The sequence below is a fragment of the Eutrema salsugineum genome, unplaced genomic scaffold (genome assembly GCF_000478725.1).
Source record: "Eutrema salsugineum unplaced genomic scaffold, Eutsalg1_0 scaffold_8, whole genome shotgun sequence".
Lineage (NCBI taxonomy): Eukaryota > Viridiplantae > Streptophyta > Magnoliopsida > Brassicales > Brassicaceae > Eutrema > Eutrema salsugineum.
In genome coordinates, this window is record NW_006256414.1 from 9065888 (window position 1) to 9086176 (window position 20289).

Sequence of the window (20289 nt, forward strand, 5' to 3'; positions counted from 1 at the left end):
TATTTTTTCAATTTTTTTGAAAGGCAATTATATTTTTTTCTATTTAATTAGTTTGTTATTTATAATAGAATTTGATATAATAATTTACAACATAAAAGTTATTTTTTAAATATGTACTTAAATAATATAATAGAGATTCGTGAGGTAAGCATATCTTATATATAAAAGTTGCTCAACTTTCTTCATATGCTTGACACATGCTTGACACATCAGCATTTGAGAGGTTGACACATGTCACTTAAATTTTAATTAATAAATTTTAATATTAAATTTTAAAGCACTTAAAGAATATGGAAAGTTTGTTTTATTAATTGGCTCTTAACTAACATTTATATTAATATTAAAAATATTTATGTTATAACTAGCTAATTAAAAATATTGATAGATATGTATTTAATTTTTATATAACTGTATATTACTTAATAATAATTAAGATGTATTTTTAAATTATTTTTTAAGATTATTTATAATAAAATACTAGCAAGTAACAAATGAAATGATGACTATATTAATTTTAATTTTTTATTAATTAATTATTAATTAATATTTGTGTAAATGTTAAATTAAATTATGTTATAACTAATTAAAAATATTGAATGATATTTTATAATTTTAATATAACTTTAAATATTAAATAATATTCAATATGTATTTAAATTTAATATAGGTTAAATTTAATTTTAAATTTTAAATTTAAATTATATTTTTAATTTAAAAATATAATTTAAGGCAACTAAACGGATAGATTAGCCAATTTATAGATATATAAATTATTAATGTAAATTCACATAATTAAAATCACATAATTAAATTTACATAATTAAAATTATAGAATAATAAAATTTATAATTAACATTAGATCGAAATATATTTAACTAACTCATATTTTTATTCTACTAATATACAAATCTATACTATTTAAAGTAAACATATAACAAAATATCCAATAAGTGATAAAATGATGAAAAGCTTAACACATCTTATTCTTATTATTTTTTTTATATTTAAAAAATGAATATTCTTCATTGAAAAAATAAATAAATTATAAAGATAACTTATATTTAAATAAAAAATAAATACAAATTATATTAAAACAAAAAAACAAAAATTCCCCGTGCGGATGCACGGGGTTAGAATCTAGTGCTTTGTTATTACTCTTTATGATTCCATTGCGTAATTTACATAGATGTTTAAAGATCTAAAACCATGCTTACATTTTCAAAAAAAAAAAACCCATGCTTATATATATATATATAAAAGCTTAGAGGCTTTTCAAATGAAGAGCTATGCAAGTCCAACAACTTTATTTGCACATGCGAAAATATGGTTTTCTTTGACGGCTCCAAGATAGTTTAAGCTCTAAAATACTAATTTAATACAATTTTTTTTTTTGAACAATGGCTTTCTAATTTAATACAATTTACAAACAAAATTTCTCCAACCTTAGAATGTTTTTTTTTGTGAAGGTAAAATCATATTATAAGTTGTATGCGCACTTAAGTATCCATGATTCAGCAGGAAAAGCTATATATATGGTTGACCACTTAAGTACATTTTATCGTGGAATGTTAAAAAGAAAGAGATTATATTTTTAATGGAAAGAAATAGATTATGTTTTTAATGGAAATGACGAAAGAGAAAAAGGTTCTCTAAGTGGCCAACTTTCAGCATCAACCGGTCTGACGCGACTACTCGACATTGATATTTTCTATTTCCCGATCTAATTAAAATAGTATTGACCCCTCAAATATCAATTGAAACAAAATGTCGGATGCCCCAAAGCCACATTGAAAACCTATAATCTAAATAGTATTTGTCTTCCGCCTTTTCGCATTTTTTGGTTTTGTTTTTCTACAAATTAAAAATTATATGTACAAAAAAGATGATCCTCAACCACTCTAATTGGTGGTTAAAAGTAGTGGTTGTCTTTGGAAGAACACATTGTGGTCTGTCTAGTGATGACTAATAATGTGGTAACTAATCCAAGTTCGAAATACATTTTCCAATATTATTATAGATAAAAGTTTAAAATTATTTAAATAACTTATCCCACACTAGATTTTAAATCATTTTTTTTCTTCTTCAAAAATTAGAGTGCTCGTGTCGAGTATGTATGATATTGCTTATGTAAATTAAACTACTGTATGTACTTTCGGTATGGATTTCTGGCATTTATATTTATGCTGTTGATAATTTTTTAACATCATACTAATAAGTAGCTAATCAGTACCTTACATTTTTACAGACAGAGTAGAAAAAAATGTATTTATCTTAGGATATATATATATATATATCTTATGGTATCAGAGCCATGCTAATGGTTCGGGGTAAGAGAGAGATAGTTAAAGATTTTGGTTTATTAAAAATCTTAAGTCTAAGTTTTTTGTGATCTTTTATTAAATATCATTGTTAGTTTTTGGGAAAAAACTTTAAGTTTCCTGAGTGTTTTAGCCAGTCTAAAAAAGGGTTGTAAGTCCCATTTGTTACTAGACATGATTGTAAGGAGTCATAAAACATTTTTCTTAATATACTAAAAATGAGTTTATTTAAAAGATCAACATCAAACAGGTCCGAGTCTACGTCTTCTTCTAGGTCTGATAGTAAGTCTCTTAGAAACTCAAAAGGCATCATCACTAGTCATGAAACAACTATAGATGATTTCCAAGGTTCAATTGATAATTGGGAAATTCCAAAAGTTCATAAAGAACAAATTTATCAAATCTCAAAATTAAATTTTCTAAGAACTGATTACTCAATTAAAACTGAAGAACGAGATATACAACTTACAAAACCTTTTGAAACAATCCATTTGTTTTCTGAAAAAGCTCTAAAAAGACATAGAGAAAACGGTGTTAAATATATACATATTGGTTTAGTTCAAGTTGGAATTAAACCACTTTCAAAAGAAGGATTAAACACTTCTATTTTAGCTATTTTACGAGATACAAGATTTAAAATATTTGAAGATTCATTATTAAGCTCTATTGAATCAAGTTTGTGTACTGGTCCAATTTCATTTGATTGTTATCCAAATTTTACAGTATCTTTAAAAGATAAAAATATCTTAAAATCTCTTGTTTTACAAGTTAATACTCACAATTATGAAATGATCGCATGATCTATTCCAATTGCTATAATTTGTAGAGTTCATTATAAAGCCATGATGAGTGCTTTCTCTTCAAAAGTAAAAATTTCGAGTAAAAAGGGTGAAACCCTCTTACTACAAACAGATCTTTCGAGATCCAACTCCGTAATTCCAAGATCTATTCAATGGAAAGAAATAAATCTTCCTGATGAATGGGTTCTTGAAGGAGTTGTCCAACCAAAACCTACAAAACCTAATGAACCTTTAGAGCCAAATACACGTTTAAAACATATTGAACAATTTCATGATGGAAAGGTAAAACTTTCTTTCATACAAAATCATCATGAAACGATAGATGATTACACATGTGAATCTTCTTCTCTTCCAGAAACTATTGATCTAGGAAGAGTTTCACAATTAGCACAAGATTTTTCCAGAATGGAAAATTGTCCAAAACTCCAACCACGGTTTTCAACTTCTGATATTCCAAATTCTGTTTTAAGAAATGTTGATTTTCGAACACAAATCCCAAAACCTGTTTACAAAGCAGAAAATAGTTTTCAACATAATGAATTTTCTCCAAAATCGGAGCCAACAAGTCCTTCTTTCTCAGCGGTTACAGATAATATGATAAATGAGTTAAATGTTCTAGAAAAAATTTTTCAAATCGATAAAGAGTTTTTACGTGATGAATTTTACTCTAAAAATAACACCCAAAAAAAGACTTTGGTTTTTCAAAAACTTTTTAAAGAATAGAAATTTAATCCAAGAAGAGTTTTACAAATATCTCTATAAACATAAAGTACAAATTTTACTTTTCAATTGGTTTGAATACTATGCATTCAAAAATAGTATCAATTTTCCTTTTTCTAAAACTGCGAATCCTATCACCACTCGCAATAAAACCCCTGAATGGGAAACCCTTGCCAATGGAAAAATTATCCGTTCCAATCACCCCCATCAACAGGGAATCAAGCTTGAATTATTGGGAACACCAATTGAAGCGATTCCTTTTAAACATCCCCAAGATAATGATAAGACTAATATAAAAAATATCATCGTCCAAAATAATTTTTCAAATACGAATCTTGGAACGATAGGCAAACAGCTTGATAGAATCGAAAAATCGATTCAAAATCAACCTATCACTTCAATAGATTCTACCTCTGAAAAGAAAACAAAAAAACCCATATTCAAACCTTTCCAAATTTCAAGCTCTAGTGTCAAAACCTACCAAGAGACGAATAAAGAATTCATTCGTGCTCTTCAAAGCCAGCTAAGTAAGATAGACATAGGAGAAAATAGCACGCCTCAGGAATCCGACATTTCTGATACTCCTACTTCCAAAGCCCAGATAAATAATCTAGTAAATGAATCATATTCTAGTGAAACCTCTGAGCAAAATTCAACTCCTGAGATTAACCGTCTTGGTCGGGAAAACCATCAAGATCATCAAATAATCTTTGCCCCTGACTTAGGACAAATCCAGACAATAGAACAATCTAGGTTCAATTCATCTTCAGTTTATGACTGGAATATCGATGGAATATCTGAGTACAATATCTTAAATTTCCTACAAAAGATGACTATGGCCGCAAACGCCTATAGAACTCAAGTAGGAAATGAAGATAGAACCGTAGCTGAGCTCCTAATTGCTGGGTTTTCAGGCCAGCTTAAAGGATGGTGGGATAACTACCTAAACAATCAGCAACGCTCAGAAATTCTAGATGCCGTCAAAACGAATGAGGATAACGTGCCCATACTAGATAATTTTGGAAATCCCCAACAAGATGCTGTAGCCACCTTAGTTATAGCCATAACCTTGCATTTATAGGAGATCCCTCAGTACTTAGGGATAAAAACGCTGAACTCCTTTCAAACCTTAAATGCAAAAGGCTTAGTGATTTCCAATGGTACAAAAACACTTTCCTTACTAGGGTTTTACTCCGCCAAGATTCAAACCAACCTTTTTGGAAAGAAAAATTCCTCGCAGGACTTCCAACCCTTCTAGGAGAAAAAGTTAGAAATAAAATTAGAGATTCCACCGGAACTCAAATAATTGATTATGATGATTTCACTTATGGAGAATTGATCAGTATTGTTCAACAAGAAGGTCTCAAGATCTGTCAAGATCTAAAACTTCAGAAACATCTTAAATGGGAACTCAAAAGAACAAAAGTAGAATTAGGCTCATTTTGTAGACAATTTGAAATTGATCCCAGCAAAAATAGTAAGTTCTGCATAGGAGATTGCAGTAATTCTTACTACTCTAAAAATAAGCCTAGAAAATACTCTAAAACCTATAGAAATCATAAATCTCACGAAAATTCCTGGCAAAAACCTCGTAAGAGATTTACTCCAAAAGAAATAACAAACTCTAAACCATTCTACAAAAATCTCACTTGCTTCAAATGTAATAAAAAGGGTCACACTTCAAAATTCTGTCGTTTTAACAGAAAAATCCAAGAACTCGGCCTTGGAGAAGAACTTTCGAGTAAAATATCAAATCTCTTGCTAGATCATTCATCATCATCGAGTAATGATTCTGATTCATCATTATCTTCTGAAAAAGCCCTACAAGTTGATGAGCTAAAAAACTCATCATCCGGCTCTGAATCCGATGAAAATAAAATAAATGTACTTACAAAAGATCAAGAATTTCAGATTGAAATCTTGAATTCCATTTCAAATCCTCAGACCAAACAAAATTTTTTAGAAACAATCCTATTTTCCCTTAACGAAAAAGAAATAAAAATCTCTGAAAACACATCAAAACCTCATAATCCAACATCTTCAAAATCATCGTATGATCTAACCACAATCCTTAACAAAAGAAAGAAAGATAGTTCTAAAACAACAATTCAAGATCTTAGGATGGAAATAAAAGAGGTAAAAAATGATCTCAAAACTCTTAGAGAAAAACAAAAAAGGGATTCCGAGTATTTTCACTCAATTATATCTTCTATCAAAGGGAATCATGATTCTAGTTCGGATGAACAAGACAATGATAACCTAGATAACATAGAAGATGATATCATTCTCAAAGAACAAATACAGTCTCGAGACTCTGCCCCTAAAGATTTACTCTGTGTTTTAAGAGAAATCACTTCCCGAAAATATAAAATAAAAATCACACTTGTTTTTTCTGAAAATTACAAAATTGATACGATCGCTCTGTTTGATACAGGCGCTGATCTTAATTGCATCAAGTCTGGGCTTGTCCCAAAATGTTTTCATCTAGAAACACGAGAAAAATTATCTGCTGCTAATAATTCCAAACTCTGCATAACATCTAAAGCAGAAGCTTCAATTTTAAAAGATAATATATTCATCAAGACTGCATTCGTCTTAACAGATGAATTATATCAGAATGTTATATTAGGAACTCCTTCATAAATTTAATCACACCATACAAAGTTATGGATGATTCTATTTCTTTTAAAACCCAAAACAAAAAAAACTGTCTTTTCAATTTCTTGAATCACCTAAAAAGCAAAGTCTAAATTTAATAAAAGCTTGCTCAATACAAGAGAATTTCTTAAATTCTTTAATATATAGTAAAACATTCCATTTGGAAAATTTAAAATCTGAATTTTTACTACAAAAAAAAAAGAAGGCTTTGGATACGAAAGAAGTAAAAGACAAAATTTTAAATCTTGAAAAACTTTTCGAAAAGGAAATTTGTTCATAATTACCAACAGGCTTTTGGAATCGCAAACAACACATTGTTGATTTGCCATACGAGGGAAATTTCAATGAAAAAGAAATTCCCACTAAAGCTCGTCCTATACAAATGAACTCTGAATTAGAAAAACATTGTAGGAAAGAAATTTCTGATCTTTTAAACAAAGGCTTAATTTCAAAATCAAGTTCTCTTTGGTCATGTGCTGCTTTTTATGTGAATAAAAATTCTGAAATTGAGAGAGGCACTCCTAGGTTAGTAATAAATTACAAACCTTTAAATACCACATTAAAATGGATTAGATATCCAATACCAAATAAAAAAATTTTAATTCAAAAGCTTTATTCTGCCCACATATTTTCAAAGTTTGATCTTAAATCAGGATTTTGGCAAATTCAAATCTCTGAAACAGATCGCTATAAAACAACATTTACAGTTCTTTTTGGTCAATACCAGTGGAATGTAATGCCATTTGGTTTAAAAAATGCACCTTCAGAATTTCAAAGAATCATGAATGACATATTTTCTGAATATTCAAAATTTTGTATTGTTTACATTGATGATATTTTAATATTTTCAAATTCTCTTGATGAACATTTTAAACATTTGAAGACATTTTATTATGTTGCAAGAAAAAATGGTCTTGTTGTTTCAAAAACAAAAATATCTTTATTCCAAACTAAGATCAGATTTCTAGGGCATTACATATCGCAAGGTATGATAACCCCGATAGAAAGATCTTTAGAATTTGCAAACAAATTTCCAGATAAAATTTTAGATAAAACCCAATTATAAAGGTTTCTTGGTAGTCTTAATTATGTATTAGATTTCTGTCCTAACATTAATAGGATAGCAAAACCATTACATAGTCGTCTAAAGAAAAACCCAGTTCCTTGGACAAAAGAGCATACTGCACTAGTACAAAAAATTAAAAAACAGGTTCTTGAAATCCCTTGTCTGCACATAGCGGATCCAGATTTAGAAAAGATTGTAGAAACAGATGCATCAGATGTAGGATATGGTGATATTCTTAAACAAAAGAACATAGATGGTCGAGAAAGTATAATACAATTTACATCTTCGCATTGGAATGATACCCAAAGAAACTATTCTACTATTAAAAAAGAGATTTTAAGTATAGTACTATGTATACAAAAATTTCAAAGTGATCTCTTGAATAAAATTTTTTTATTACGTATCGATTGCAAAAGCGCTAAAGATGTTTTACAAAAAGATGTTAAAAACCTTGCCTCAAAACAAATTTTTGCACGATGGCAAGCAATTTTAAGTATTTTTGATTTTGATATAGAATATATTAAAGGAGATTCAAACTCTGTTCCAGATTTCTTGACAAGGGAATTTCTTCAAAACAGGTACGATGCCTCCGAGGAAGATTGATAAAGGAAAAGGCATATCCCTGGAACCAATTCCAGAAAAAACCTTACCCCCAAACACATCTCCACAGATAAAAACAGAACCCTGGATCTCCGTTACAAAAAAGAATGTGAAAAAAGAAGAACATTCTGATTCTCTTCAAACTCCAGAGAAAATCATGGATCAAATTCTACAGCTACAAAAAGCATTCGAGCTAAGTTTTTCAAAACAGGAGAAGGGTGATTCTTCTAAAACCTCCTCTTCGAAAAATATTTTAAAATCCTCTGAGGTCCCTTCAAAAATAATTTCACATGAAAACCAGACCTCTAAAATGATTTCAAAACCTTCGAATAATTCACAAATTATTCTGAAGGAGTTTCTACAAAACTCACCTTCTGAAAATTTTGAAAAAACTATTTACCAAAACATTATAAATATTGAAAAAGGATTTTTGGTCAGCAACGACCCATTTTCAACAATCGAAAAATATTTTGGGAAAAACAGATTTTTCAAACCTCATAATACAGATAAAACTGTGTTATTCTTTCAAACAATTTTGGAAATAACAGAATCAGTGTCCTTTAAACATTTTTATCTCAATGAAAACCACACTGATCCTGCTTATTCCACTTTTAAAATTCATAAGGTCATTGCTCCAAGCGATTGGGAATACGATCTTAATGAAAATCTAAATTTTCCAGAAAATCTAAAAGATCTATCTTGTTTCAATGTCTCTTTCAACTACTGGGACTATTGTCAGGCTTGGTACAATTCCTTTTTAATCCAATCTCCAAAACGTAAACACACATGGTTAATCTTTTTTGATACCACTTGTGATTTATCCAAATCTCCTTATTGGTTCATTCCGTGGTGGAACTATTTTGGTTATGTTACCGAAATTTTCAAGCCTAACATTCAAAAGTCTTTTCAAATCTTCAAAACAAACTTCATTCCATCAGAAAATGAAAAGAAATTTCCCCCATTAACCCTTTTTCACTCTAAATTTCATTTTCCTTGGGTTTTTTCTTGGACACTCGAGTTTTCCACTGATCCGATTCCAATCATTAGGAGAAAGTTCAGGGTAAAATGGTGGGACAAATTTGAAATTTTCTCAAACCTTTATCCGTCCAACATTCTAGAATGGATAAAAATCCAAAATTCCAACTCTTCCGTCGCCCTTATCCAAACACCAAATAAAAACCAAACACCGGAAACAACCTTTTTCTTGGCACAAAAATCCAAAATGTTATCGATGCTAGCAGCTGCTAAATTTGAAGAAGAAATTAAGGCAATCTCCTTACAATTCATGCCTTCAATCTCAGACTCTATTTCACAAACCTCGGGAAGCGGATCAGAATCTAATATCCCGGATGTTGATGAAGAAATTTTTGGAAACAGTGGAGTATGAGTTCTCGCCATCAAAGTACAAATCTCGACAAAATCATTGTTACGAAGATATCATAAAAACGAATATTTTGATACGATCCACAATGACGAAATACGACAACACAGCACATCGAAGACCGCATTTCTCGGTGTTGATTTCTGCAGACGTGACAGCACTTTGAAATTGGAGACAAGCTTTTGTATATATATATATATATATATATCACTTCGCTGTGTTTTGATAAGTAAGATTTTATAAGTTGGCTTATGTGCATGCTTAAATTATATATGTTTACATAGACCATATAATAATAATCAAAATCTGTAATACTGATGTAATTATTTGTGTAAAAAAATCTTAAAATAGATGAATTGCTTAGTGCCAAGTCTTTTCTTTTTGTTAAGAAGCAATTTCAAACCTTTGGTCCATAAATCTATTGGATTAAAAACTAAACTTTTGATATTACTTAATTATCATCGATAACTATCACTTCCTAAGTGAAAACTCGAACTTGGAAATAAAAAGAGTGAATCCCAAGGACATCCTTGAAACCATATGAGCAATCATAAAACCACATAAGCTATCATATGTATATTAAACACTAATACAAAAGCTAACTTTAATAAAAAGACCAAAAGATTACAAAAGTGTTATTGATTCAAATATGTTGACTTTGTGACTGCTAGATTTTTAGTGAGAATATAATATCTTTATTGATTTATTGTGCAATATGTGTTTTAATTTTTATATCATATTTTTAATTCTTAGAATTTAATATGCGTTGTGTGATAAAAAAAACCTTTATGTAGACCAAACATTTACAAAAATAGTTTAATTTAGATTCTAATAAAAAAAATCATGATTATGTGATTTTTGTAGCCTTAAATCTAACCTATTTTCATCAACTTGTGTTATCTAACAAAAAAACAATCTGTTAATAAAAGTTACGAAGTTACCGTACTATGTATATTAGTAAAATAATAATATAAGTTAGTTAAGTATACATCAATATAATTTTAATTGTAAATTTTATTTCTTAACATTAAACATAAAACTATATTGTTATATGAATTTCTATTATCATATAAATAAATTATATATTTATTAGTGTTAAAATGGGCTAATTCATTCTTTAATCTACTTCGAATTAATCTATAATTTTGCATTTTTGACAAACCAATCCTTTGACCACAATTATAAAAAAGAATCTTAATTTCATCTATCATATAACAAATAATTATATATAAATATTTACTTATTTCAAATATTTGAAATCTTAAGCTGATTGATTATAATAAAGTAGAATATTATATTTGTTAATCATTTGCACTATCATAAAAGTACTTTTAAATTTGAATATTTAAATTAAATTTTAATTAATATCTAATTTTCGTAAATATAAAATAACAACTTATTTTAGTGATTTTTGATAAATAATGTAAATATCTAACTTAATCTCCATTATAAAGTGAAATTTTCTTTCTTATTTTTCATTCATATTATTTTATCATTTTTTATATTATTTCATTTTTTTTTGTTAACACCAACTTCACAATAGAAAGACAAATTAAAATATTTTTTCCTCCAACTCATTTTATTTTTCTTCCACATCACTCCATCATATAAAACTCCTAATATTTATTTATTTTATTTTCATTATTATATATATATATATATATATTATAATCACAAAAAATAATTTTTATAATGTAAAAATAACTGATATATTATATTTTTAAAAAAATTGAAAAAATACCAAAGAGAGTGATAATGTAAGAGAATAAATGAAAAGAGAATGTTAAAACTTGATATTTTTTGGGGGAATTGCTAAAAATAGGCCACAATTTGATTCTAAATGCAAAAGTATACCCCAAATTCAACCTATTGCAAAAATAGGTCAGAGGGGTAGAGAAATTACCATTATCTCTTACATGAGTAAACAATAAAACGGATATCTCAATTACGATTATAATCCTTCGAAGTCTGCAAATACTAATAAAGTCTTCTCAGCAGACTGATAAAGAAGTCTACTATAATATTAAATATTATATTTAAATTTAAAAATTATATAAAAATAATGTAAACTGAAATTTGTTTCTATAAATCAAATGACAACAAGTATTATCTATAAAAATTATAATTTAATAAAAATGAATCATTTTTAACCATCTAAGATAAACATAAAAAGTGAAAAGTTTTAAACTAGGGCTGCAGACTTCTTTATCAGTCTGCTCAGCAGACTACGGATCAAAGTCTAGTCAAACCAGAATAATTAACCTAACCGGATTTTTTTTTTAACATAGTATATAAAGAAACTTACCAGTCGTTACCATAAATAAAAAAACCTAGATCACTGTAAAACGGCGCTGCACTCTGGTCTCTCTCGCCGCGACTCTCTCTCGCAGTAAGCCCTTCCCGGCGCTCCCCATCTCTTCTTTTCTGTTTCTGATGCATATGTTGTTTCATATATATCACTACATATATTGTTGCTGCAGATCTCAGCCGACGTCTTCATCGTTCTTAGTTATCTCTCCAGATCTGTGAGTTATTCGCCATTACATTCTCTGTTTAGTCCGTATCCTATTGTTTACTGGTTTGTCCTTTAAAATTGTTCTTTTGTTCTTTTGTCCTTTTGCTTTACTGTTTTTTTAACAGATTTAAGTAAAAATACTTTTTTCACAGATTCCGTGAGCAAGTAAGTAAAAATATTTCGATTTTTTCTTTATTTCAAGATTTACTTTTTTTGTTATTTTGTTGTTTAGCGAGTAAGAAATATTTTTTTGGAAAGTTTGTTTTTGTTGTTTTGTTTTTAGCTGCAAAGTTATTATGTGGTCGTATCTGTTTTAGTTTTTTGTTTGTTAACTTCCAAGTTTGTTTGCTTGATCTCTACAGAGTAATGCCGATAAGCTACACCAACAGCTCATCTTCCAAAGCAAGCTATGACAGCGGGTGTGCCAAAGCTGATGGAGACTTTGGGATACCTGAACGATGCTATTGCGGCCTTCGATGTAGATTGGAAGAGTCTACAGCTCCAGAGACGTTTGGCAGGAAGTTCTATAGTTGCCTTGAAATATTAGGCGAATGTGTATAGTTTTAATGAGGTTTTTCTCAATATGTGTATAGTTTTAATGTTATTCATCGAGTATAACTGAAGTTTTCGTTTGTCATATGTGTAGGATAAACCGGGTCACATCTCCAAATGGTGGGATGAGCAGCTGACCATTCTTCAAATACGAATTGACAAGCAGAGCGAAAGTATGTTCCGTGACAACCGAACAGCCCTTCTGCAATCATATGAGAATCAGCTGTATGCATTGGAGGATCGCCTTGCTGCAACCGAGAAGACCATTAGCGAGATCGAGGAGTTCATAGGGTTCATTCAGAGTGAAATTGCTGGAGTGAAAGAAGCACTTGCTAATCGAGGTTCTGATATCCTACTTTGTGTTTTTTTAGTTATTTTTGCAGTAATCTCTTGTGTTTTCATGCGTTGGGATGTAGAATAGAGGACCAAGAGACTTGTGTAACCTTTAAGTAGACTAGGTGGGATAAAACATATGTATTTGACTTCTATGGTGATTAATGTTGGTGTTGACTGTTGCATATACATTGTTCGTATACTGGGGAATCTATGTGCACTTTGTGTATTGTGTACATATGCAGGCCGTGAGTTAAGGGTCTCTACATACAATCTCTAAAACTACTTTTCATATGATATTAATAAAAAACACATTTGGAGACCCATGAGGGTATCTGCACTGAGGATGCCCTTAGGCAGACTTCGTTGGAGACTTCTTAAATAGACTTAATATGCTGACTTCTTAGGCAGACTTCTTAAGTAGACTTAATATGCAGACTTCTTAGGCAGACTTAATATGCAGACTTAATACGTCAAATAAACTAAACCAGACAGTTTTAAAATTATATTGCAAACCAGCTATAATTGGCTAAACCAATTGCGTTTTAAATAACAAAATCGATAAACCACATTGAACTGGTACGACGGTTATTGAACTGGTACGATGGTTATTGAACTGGTACGACAGTTATTGAACCGGTACGACGGTTAAATAGGTTTCTACGGTCATATATAAGAGTTTCTACGAACACTGTATTAACACAAATCGGTAAAAAAAAAAAACTACTGTCGTTTGGAAAATTTTTCTCGGAACTTGTCGCCGGTTTTTACTGTACATCCGTTTACCGTTTAAGGTAAGTCGAAATTACGACTTCTCTTTTGGATAGAAGTCGTCTGTGTAATTCACAAACCCTAATCTCCTTCGCTTTCTATTCCAGATCTGGTGTCGCCGCCGTCCGTAACTGTTCATTTTCGCCGTCTGTTCATTTCCGCCGTTGGTCGTGGAAAAGTATTTGGCTGTACTAATTTCTTATAATTTGTAAATAAATATCTTTACGGGTTCCAAGTTCCTAGTCGTGTCGTTTGGGTTTCTACATCGGTTTTTCTAAAAATCGGACAACACCGAGTAGATATTTCCAAAGTCGGACAAAAATCGAATACCCGTTTCCAAGTTTCTAGTTGCTGTGTTACAGATATCTGTACTTTATTTTATTTATTAAACGGACTTGTATAGTGTTTAGGCGAACTATTTTGGAAGTATTATCTCGTAAAACGGAGTTCAAAACGGAGTTCAAAACGGGTTGTGTTTTTTTAGAGAACTTTGTCGGCGGCTAGTTTTTTGAAGCTTTATTAATTACACTATTAGGTCTACAGACTTCAATTGCAGACTTAGTTGGCTGACTTCGTGTGCAGACTTCTTCGGAAGTCTTCATAAGTAGACTTCTTGAATATTTGACTTCGTTTTGTAGACGTCAGAACAGCCAATGGAAAGCCTAGAGTTCCCCCCGCGTCTCTTCTCGAAAGGCGATGAGCCGTCTCCGCTGAAAAGCATCGGTTACTATAGCGGTGAGACGAAGCTGATGACTGCACTCGAGGAAGCACTCACACAAGATGAGTGGGAAGAGATATTGAACTCTAGACTGGGAGTGTTCTTGAAGTTCAGTCAGCTGGATTTCGGCTGGGCATCTAGACTGGTGCATTACATTCTCGGCATGCAGCTAGTTTGCAAGAAAAAATTTGAGATTTGGAGCCTCGTAGGTCTAATCCTGATCCGCTTTTCTTTGAATGAGTTCGAACATATTACTGGCTTGAATTACGAGTACGTGGACAACCTCGAGGATCCGGTGGTTGAGATAACTGATGAGATGCAAGATTTCTGGGAGCGATTGGGAGTCAATCAGGATTTGGGCCCGAGCACTGAAGATTTGATAGAAACTTGTAAGGAATGCGGGTCGTGGTCTTCCGAGGATCGGTTGAGGCTGGGATACCTTAGCATTAATACTAGTTACATTGAAGCACGAAAGCCATCTTCAGCTACTCGGGCTAGGTTGGCAAGGCTTGTGATGGATTTAGATGCGTTTGAAAACTACCCTTGGGGAAGAGTGGCCTTCAAAAACTTTATGCGGTCGGTGAAGGAGAAAGAAATTTGGAAGTCGTCGTACACCATTGAGGGGTTTGTTCAAGTACTACAAGTCTGGGTTTACTTTGCTCTTCCCGACTTTGCTGCTAAATTTGGTGAACCACTTCAAAACGACCCCAATGTTCCGCTGATAGCTTACAAGGGATCCAGGGGGAGGAAATTTATGAAAGAGAATATGCTTCGACAGGTAAGTAGTCTGAATTCATACTTGGTTGACTATTATATCGGCAGACTTATTTAGTAGACTTCTAGTGCAGACGTCTGTAATATACAGCAGACTTCTTAGGCAGACTTCCTTAGTAGATTTATGCATTATATGTTATATAACACAGTTTTGATTTCCATGTAGACACGCATTAACAACTACGTTGTTAAGGAATTCTTCGACATGTTTCTGCGCTGGGAAGTTGAAGACAATGATGAAGAAGACGAGAGGACTGACAACATCATCAAAACGATGTATGGTCATTTTGGCCCTAAACAATGGACATGGGAAAGGAGTCATTGTCTCCAACAGGTGTGACCAAGTATGTCAAGTCCGAAGGGTCTGTCGATCTGAAGAGGCGATCGGAATCAGTTGGTGATCAAGGAAGTCGGAAGCGGTTCTGCCCAGCCTCTGGTGAGGAAGATGAGTCAATGGTCACGATTCTGAAGGACCACATGGACGACTGCTTCAACAAGATGATGGATGGGTTAAGTAGTTGTGAATCTCAGATCAAACTACTCAACACAAAGTTGGGAACGGTGGAGCAGAAATTAGAGGTAGTGATCCTCCAAGCTGGGACCGGAGGTACAAAGGAGGATGTGGCTCAGACTGGTGAAGCAGCCGCCGATGGCGCAAAACCTGTTGGCGACGATCAAACGGACGCGGACGCCGATCCTAATATCGGGGTTAGTCCAAAACCCGCTCCAAAGAAAAGAGGAAAGAAACCCCGGAAAAAATAAAATTTCATATTTGTTTTTAAACCTTACCAATCTGTTTTAAAATCTTAAAAATGTTGCCACCACTAAATATTTAATGTTTTTATTTGTACTCTTTAATGTTTGATGTTTGGTTTCGTTTCATTGATGTGTGTTTAAATCTTTATATTTGCAGAGTAATTTTATGTCTAAGCAAAATGAACAAACTGATGTCCCAAGTGAGAGCGTGAACGATGGTAAGCAGGGAACTCCAGAGCCAAGGGTCGTTATGGTTGATCCAGCAAAATGCAACATCGACTTTGATCAGGTCCAGAAAGATAAACACGAGAAAGGCAAGGTGGCACAACTGGTTGCTCGTGCGAAGAGTGAACGTATGCGAAAGTTGGCTCCTACACAACAAAGCCCTTTCAAACCCAACAGCACAGCGAAGGAAATAATCCCAAACAAAAATGTCCGAGGGTGCGGATATGATCCGTTTGATATGAAACACGTGAAGCAAAAGATCGGTGTGCTAACTGATTGTCTGAAAAAAGATCCGTAAGTCTTTGTTTTGTAGTTAGCATAAAGCAGACTTTCTATTGTAAAAGTAGTGGATGATATTGTAAAATGGTGGTGTTTTCAGGAACTATCCGAAGCGGGTAAAATGGTCATCCATGGACTGGTACTTCATTCTAAGAGTCCCAAAACAATGGCTAGCAGACACTGTAAGTTACGCGAGTGTATATATGATATGAACACAACATATTACTCTCTGCTTGAATAATTGTTTTCATTGAATATGCAGCACATGGAAGCTAGGATTAACCTACTCAGGCTGCGATTTACAAAGCATCTTGAGTGGTTTAGATCGGACAGGATAACATTCCTCGACTCTTACTTTGCAACGATGTGGAGGTACAAGTACAAGGAGTTCGTGGACTCTCACGCCAACCCTGATGGTTCAGGCAAGCTCCTTCCAGCTGGCTCGTTCAAGTACTACACTGGCGCAGCGCCAACCTACTGCGTTAGTAACAAGACGTGGGGGTATGATGTGGATGACTTGTACTCGATGTTACACATCACTGATGATCACTGGGTGGCAATGTGGATTTCGATTCCGATCAAGCATATTGTCATTTGGGATAGCCATGCGAATACTCATGCATCGGATATTCAGATTGAGGCTGCTGTGACTCCGATTACCGTCTTGGTTCCCTACATACTCCGTGAGTGTGCACCTGCTGAAGACCGTATTAATCTGACTTATGATCCATTCACGTGGGAGCGAATCAAGGGGCATTTGATCCCACAAAACAAACAAAGCGGTGACTGTGGCGTTTACTGCTTGAAGTACCTTGAATGCCATGCTCTAGGGATGCCATTTCCGAAGACCTTGTGTGATGCAAACATTAAAAACGACCGAGACAAGCTGGCAGCTGAGATATTTGACGAGACAGGAGTAACTGGCACAGAGAAGTATGAGTATCCATGGTTGGACGTATACGAAGGTAAGTGATATGTCCAACTATGTATATTCTGTAATGAAAGAGAAAGGACTCTCGTTGGGTGTGGTATGGTTGGTAGTTTTTGGTTTACCTGCCAGAATTGTTGTTCTCTAATTTAACTGTAATGTTCCTAATTAATTTCGGTTTGTTTAGTAATATTTAAAACAATGGTGTAGTTGTATCTTTTGGAAGGCTAAACGCTTGTAATAGACTAGTGTGGCTTTTGTGATAATTCACGTACTCTAAGGTTTACCCTAATCATAGCTTATTATATCGCATAGTTTATGACAATAATTAAGAATGATCGTACATAGACATGAAACAGACATATTTCAGTAGTGTTTCCCTTACCTGGTGAAGCAGACTTCTTGTGCAGACTACGGTAGAAGACTTCTAGTTGTAGTCTTCAGTGTAAGTCTGCTATTATAGGTTTAGGATTTTATCTTGACTTCAACGTCTGCAAAAAAAAAACAGAGGAAATTAACTTCGACCAATGTAACCCTTAAAGTATGAGGTAACATAACACTTACACAATCCGGTCTAGTATGTCCTGGTTGGTGACATTTCGAACAACTGTACTGCTTGTGGATCTTACGGGGTTTCTTTTGCTTATGCCTCGAAATTTCCAGCCAAGTTTGCCATCTTGACTTCCTCTGCCTGCCTTTTTTACGTCGGACCTCCGGAGGTAGACATTGTGTTGTTTCATCGGTTTTCATTGCAATGCTTGGAGGATATATATTATGCGAGTACGCTGCCTACAAGTAATCTTTGGAGTAGGTCGGGCATACAAGAGTGGCCAGATGCATATGCATTGCATCTGAAACGGCTATAACATGAGAGCAAGGTATTTTCTCAATATCATACACGCCACACCCACACTTTCGAAGTTCCAAATCAACGACACAGTTATGTGATCCTCCTTTCACATTGAATCGCCAACCATCTATGCCTTCAACCGTCAACTTATCAGCATAATGTGAACGAATTGCCAACAAATATTCAACTCCTCGAGTATGGTTGGTTGGAAGACTCAAAGCATCTTCCCGCCTTTTACAAAACCACTTTGTTAGCTTTGCCCGTAAGTACTCCAACAGGAATACTATGGGAAATCCCCGTGCCCGTTTGAGAGCAGAGTTGATAGACTCTGCGATGTTGCTCGTCTTTATATTGTATCTATCACCTGGAAAGTGAACTCTTGACCACAACTGAATGCCTGCCTCCTCCAGGTACGTTGCAAGGTCAGGTTTTATATGCCTTATCTCGTCCATATAACGGTTAAAATCATGTACCGTATATGCATACGCAACACGTTTGACTAAGTACATAAGATGCTTCCCCTTAAACTTAGTGACAATATTGTGTTGCAGATGATAATAGCATATACCGCGTGTTACCCATGGTAAAACAGTCTCACATGCCTTCTTAATGGAATGATGCCGGTCTGAAACTATCACCAACGGATACTCGTCTGTAAAACACTCCCGCAATTTTCTAAAAAACCATTCCCATGCGTGATCATTCTCAGAGTCCACTATTCCAAAAGCTAGTGGAAATATCTGGAAGTTACCATCTTGTGTTGTGGCCACTAGCAGAATCCCTTCATACTTTCCAGTCAGATGACACCCATCGACAACAATGACCCGTCTGAGATATTGAAAACCAGCTATGGAGGCTCTGAAGGCTAAGAATAGGTACTTGAACCTATTCTGACTATCGCGTTCAAGGGCAGTTATAGTACCCGGATTTGCTTCAGCAATCAGACGCAAATAAGAAGGCAGTCGGCTATATCCATCCTCAGGGCTTCCCCTCACACATTCTTGTGCATACATCAAAGCTCTATACGAAGTTGTGTAGTCTATTTTCAATTGAAACATCGCCTGCATTGAATCTTTGATGTGTTCTGCAGTAATCCCATCAATTATTCCCACACGCTCTATAAATAACTTTCCAATGTATCTTGGAGTCGTATGCTTTCGGTGAGCCAACCGATCTGAAACAGAACAGGTATGAGTTTTGACATATTTAGTGACCCAAAACGTCTTTGCTTCGTTCTTTACAGCTGCTCTAACTCTCCATTGGCATCCTTTAACAGCACATTTAGCAACAAACAGACGTCTCAATGACTTATCAACTCTGAATGCAAACTTCAACATAACAGCCGTCAACCTGATCTCATAAATCAGGTCGTCTTTTGTAGCAAAACTTCCGTTTACTTTTATTTTGTCAACACAATTTCTTTCATATCCTCTTTGAGGAGCCTTCACCGGTTCTTCAATCCACTCACCCTCTGAATCAGAATTTGAATCCTCATCCTTCACTTTCCCATATTGGCTGTAGTCCTGATCCTCAGAGCTGTTCCCCTCAGAGTCAATACCGTCTTCCTCCTTTACTGAATCGTTTTTGATGTCCTCGTTTATCTCATCATCATCATACTCATCGACATTTTCATCTTCACCTTCCTCAGTATTTTGATTCTCACCTTCAACAGAACACCCATCAGCAGCATCAACACCACCAGTACGTCCATCATTGTCCTTGCGACTAGATACACAAAGACGTATAACATGAGTCTTACTCAACCCAATCAAGCTCTGTACTTGTCTATCATTAGTAATATGCATAGGAGGGGTATCCGGAGCCATGTTTGCTAACATTGAATCTGGCAATGCATAAGTGATAGACACGCTGTCCGTATTTCCATCCAGCATGTAATCATCTAGAGCCATAGCTACGAGTTCTCCATGTGTACAACCATCATTCAAGAAGAACAACCTCCCTCCTTTGCGATTATCCACCTCAAAATGCCACAACTGAGCACTCATAACCCATTCTCCAAATACAACAGGCAACTGAGCCGCCAT

The 20289-nt window shown here is 33.6% G+C and overlaps 2 protein-coding genes across 2 annotated transcripts; one reads left to right on the forward strand and one right to left on the reverse strand.

Annotated features, from left to right (window-relative positions):
* The first annotated feature begins 14367 nt into the window (after positions 1 to 14367).
* LOC112088536 lies at positions 14368 to 17439 on the forward strand. Its single transcript, XM_024158920.1, has 6 exons — positions 14368 to 15210; positions 15373 to 15487; positions 15541 to 15914; positions 16120 to 16481; positions 16567 to 16648; positions 16729 to 17439. The coding sequence occupies exons 1-6, from the start codon at positions 14368 to 14370 to the stop codon at positions 17437 to 17439; spliced, it is 2487 nt and encodes an 828-aa protein (XP_024014688.1).
* Positions 17440 to 18183: 744 nt separating this feature from the next.
* LOC112088539 lies at positions 18184 to 20289 on the reverse strand. The gene has a single exon (XM_024158925.1). It carries the CDS (start codon positions 20287 to 20289, stop codon positions 18184 to 18186), a length of 2106 nt encoding a protein of 701 aa, XP_024014693.1.

Excerpts from the sequence above, each read along its gene's own strand:
- LOC112088536 (XM_024158920.1), top strand. The coding sequence starts at position 14,368 with ATGGAAAGCCTAGAGTTCCCCCCGCGTCTCTTCTCGAAAGGCGATGAG. Across the intron at positions 15,211-15,372 it reads AAGAGAATATGCTTCGACAG|ACACGCATTAACAACTACGT; the intron begins GTAAGTAGTCTG and ends ATTTCCATGTAG. Across the intron at positions 15,915-16,119 it reads ACGCCGATCCTAATATCGGG|AGTAATTTTATGTCTAAGCA; the intron begins GTTAGTCCAAAA and ends TTATATTTGCAG.
- LOC112088539 (XM_024158925.1), bottom strand. The coding sequence starts at position 20,289 with ATGGCGGCTCAGTTGCCTGTTGTATTTGGAGAATGGGTTATGAGTGCT.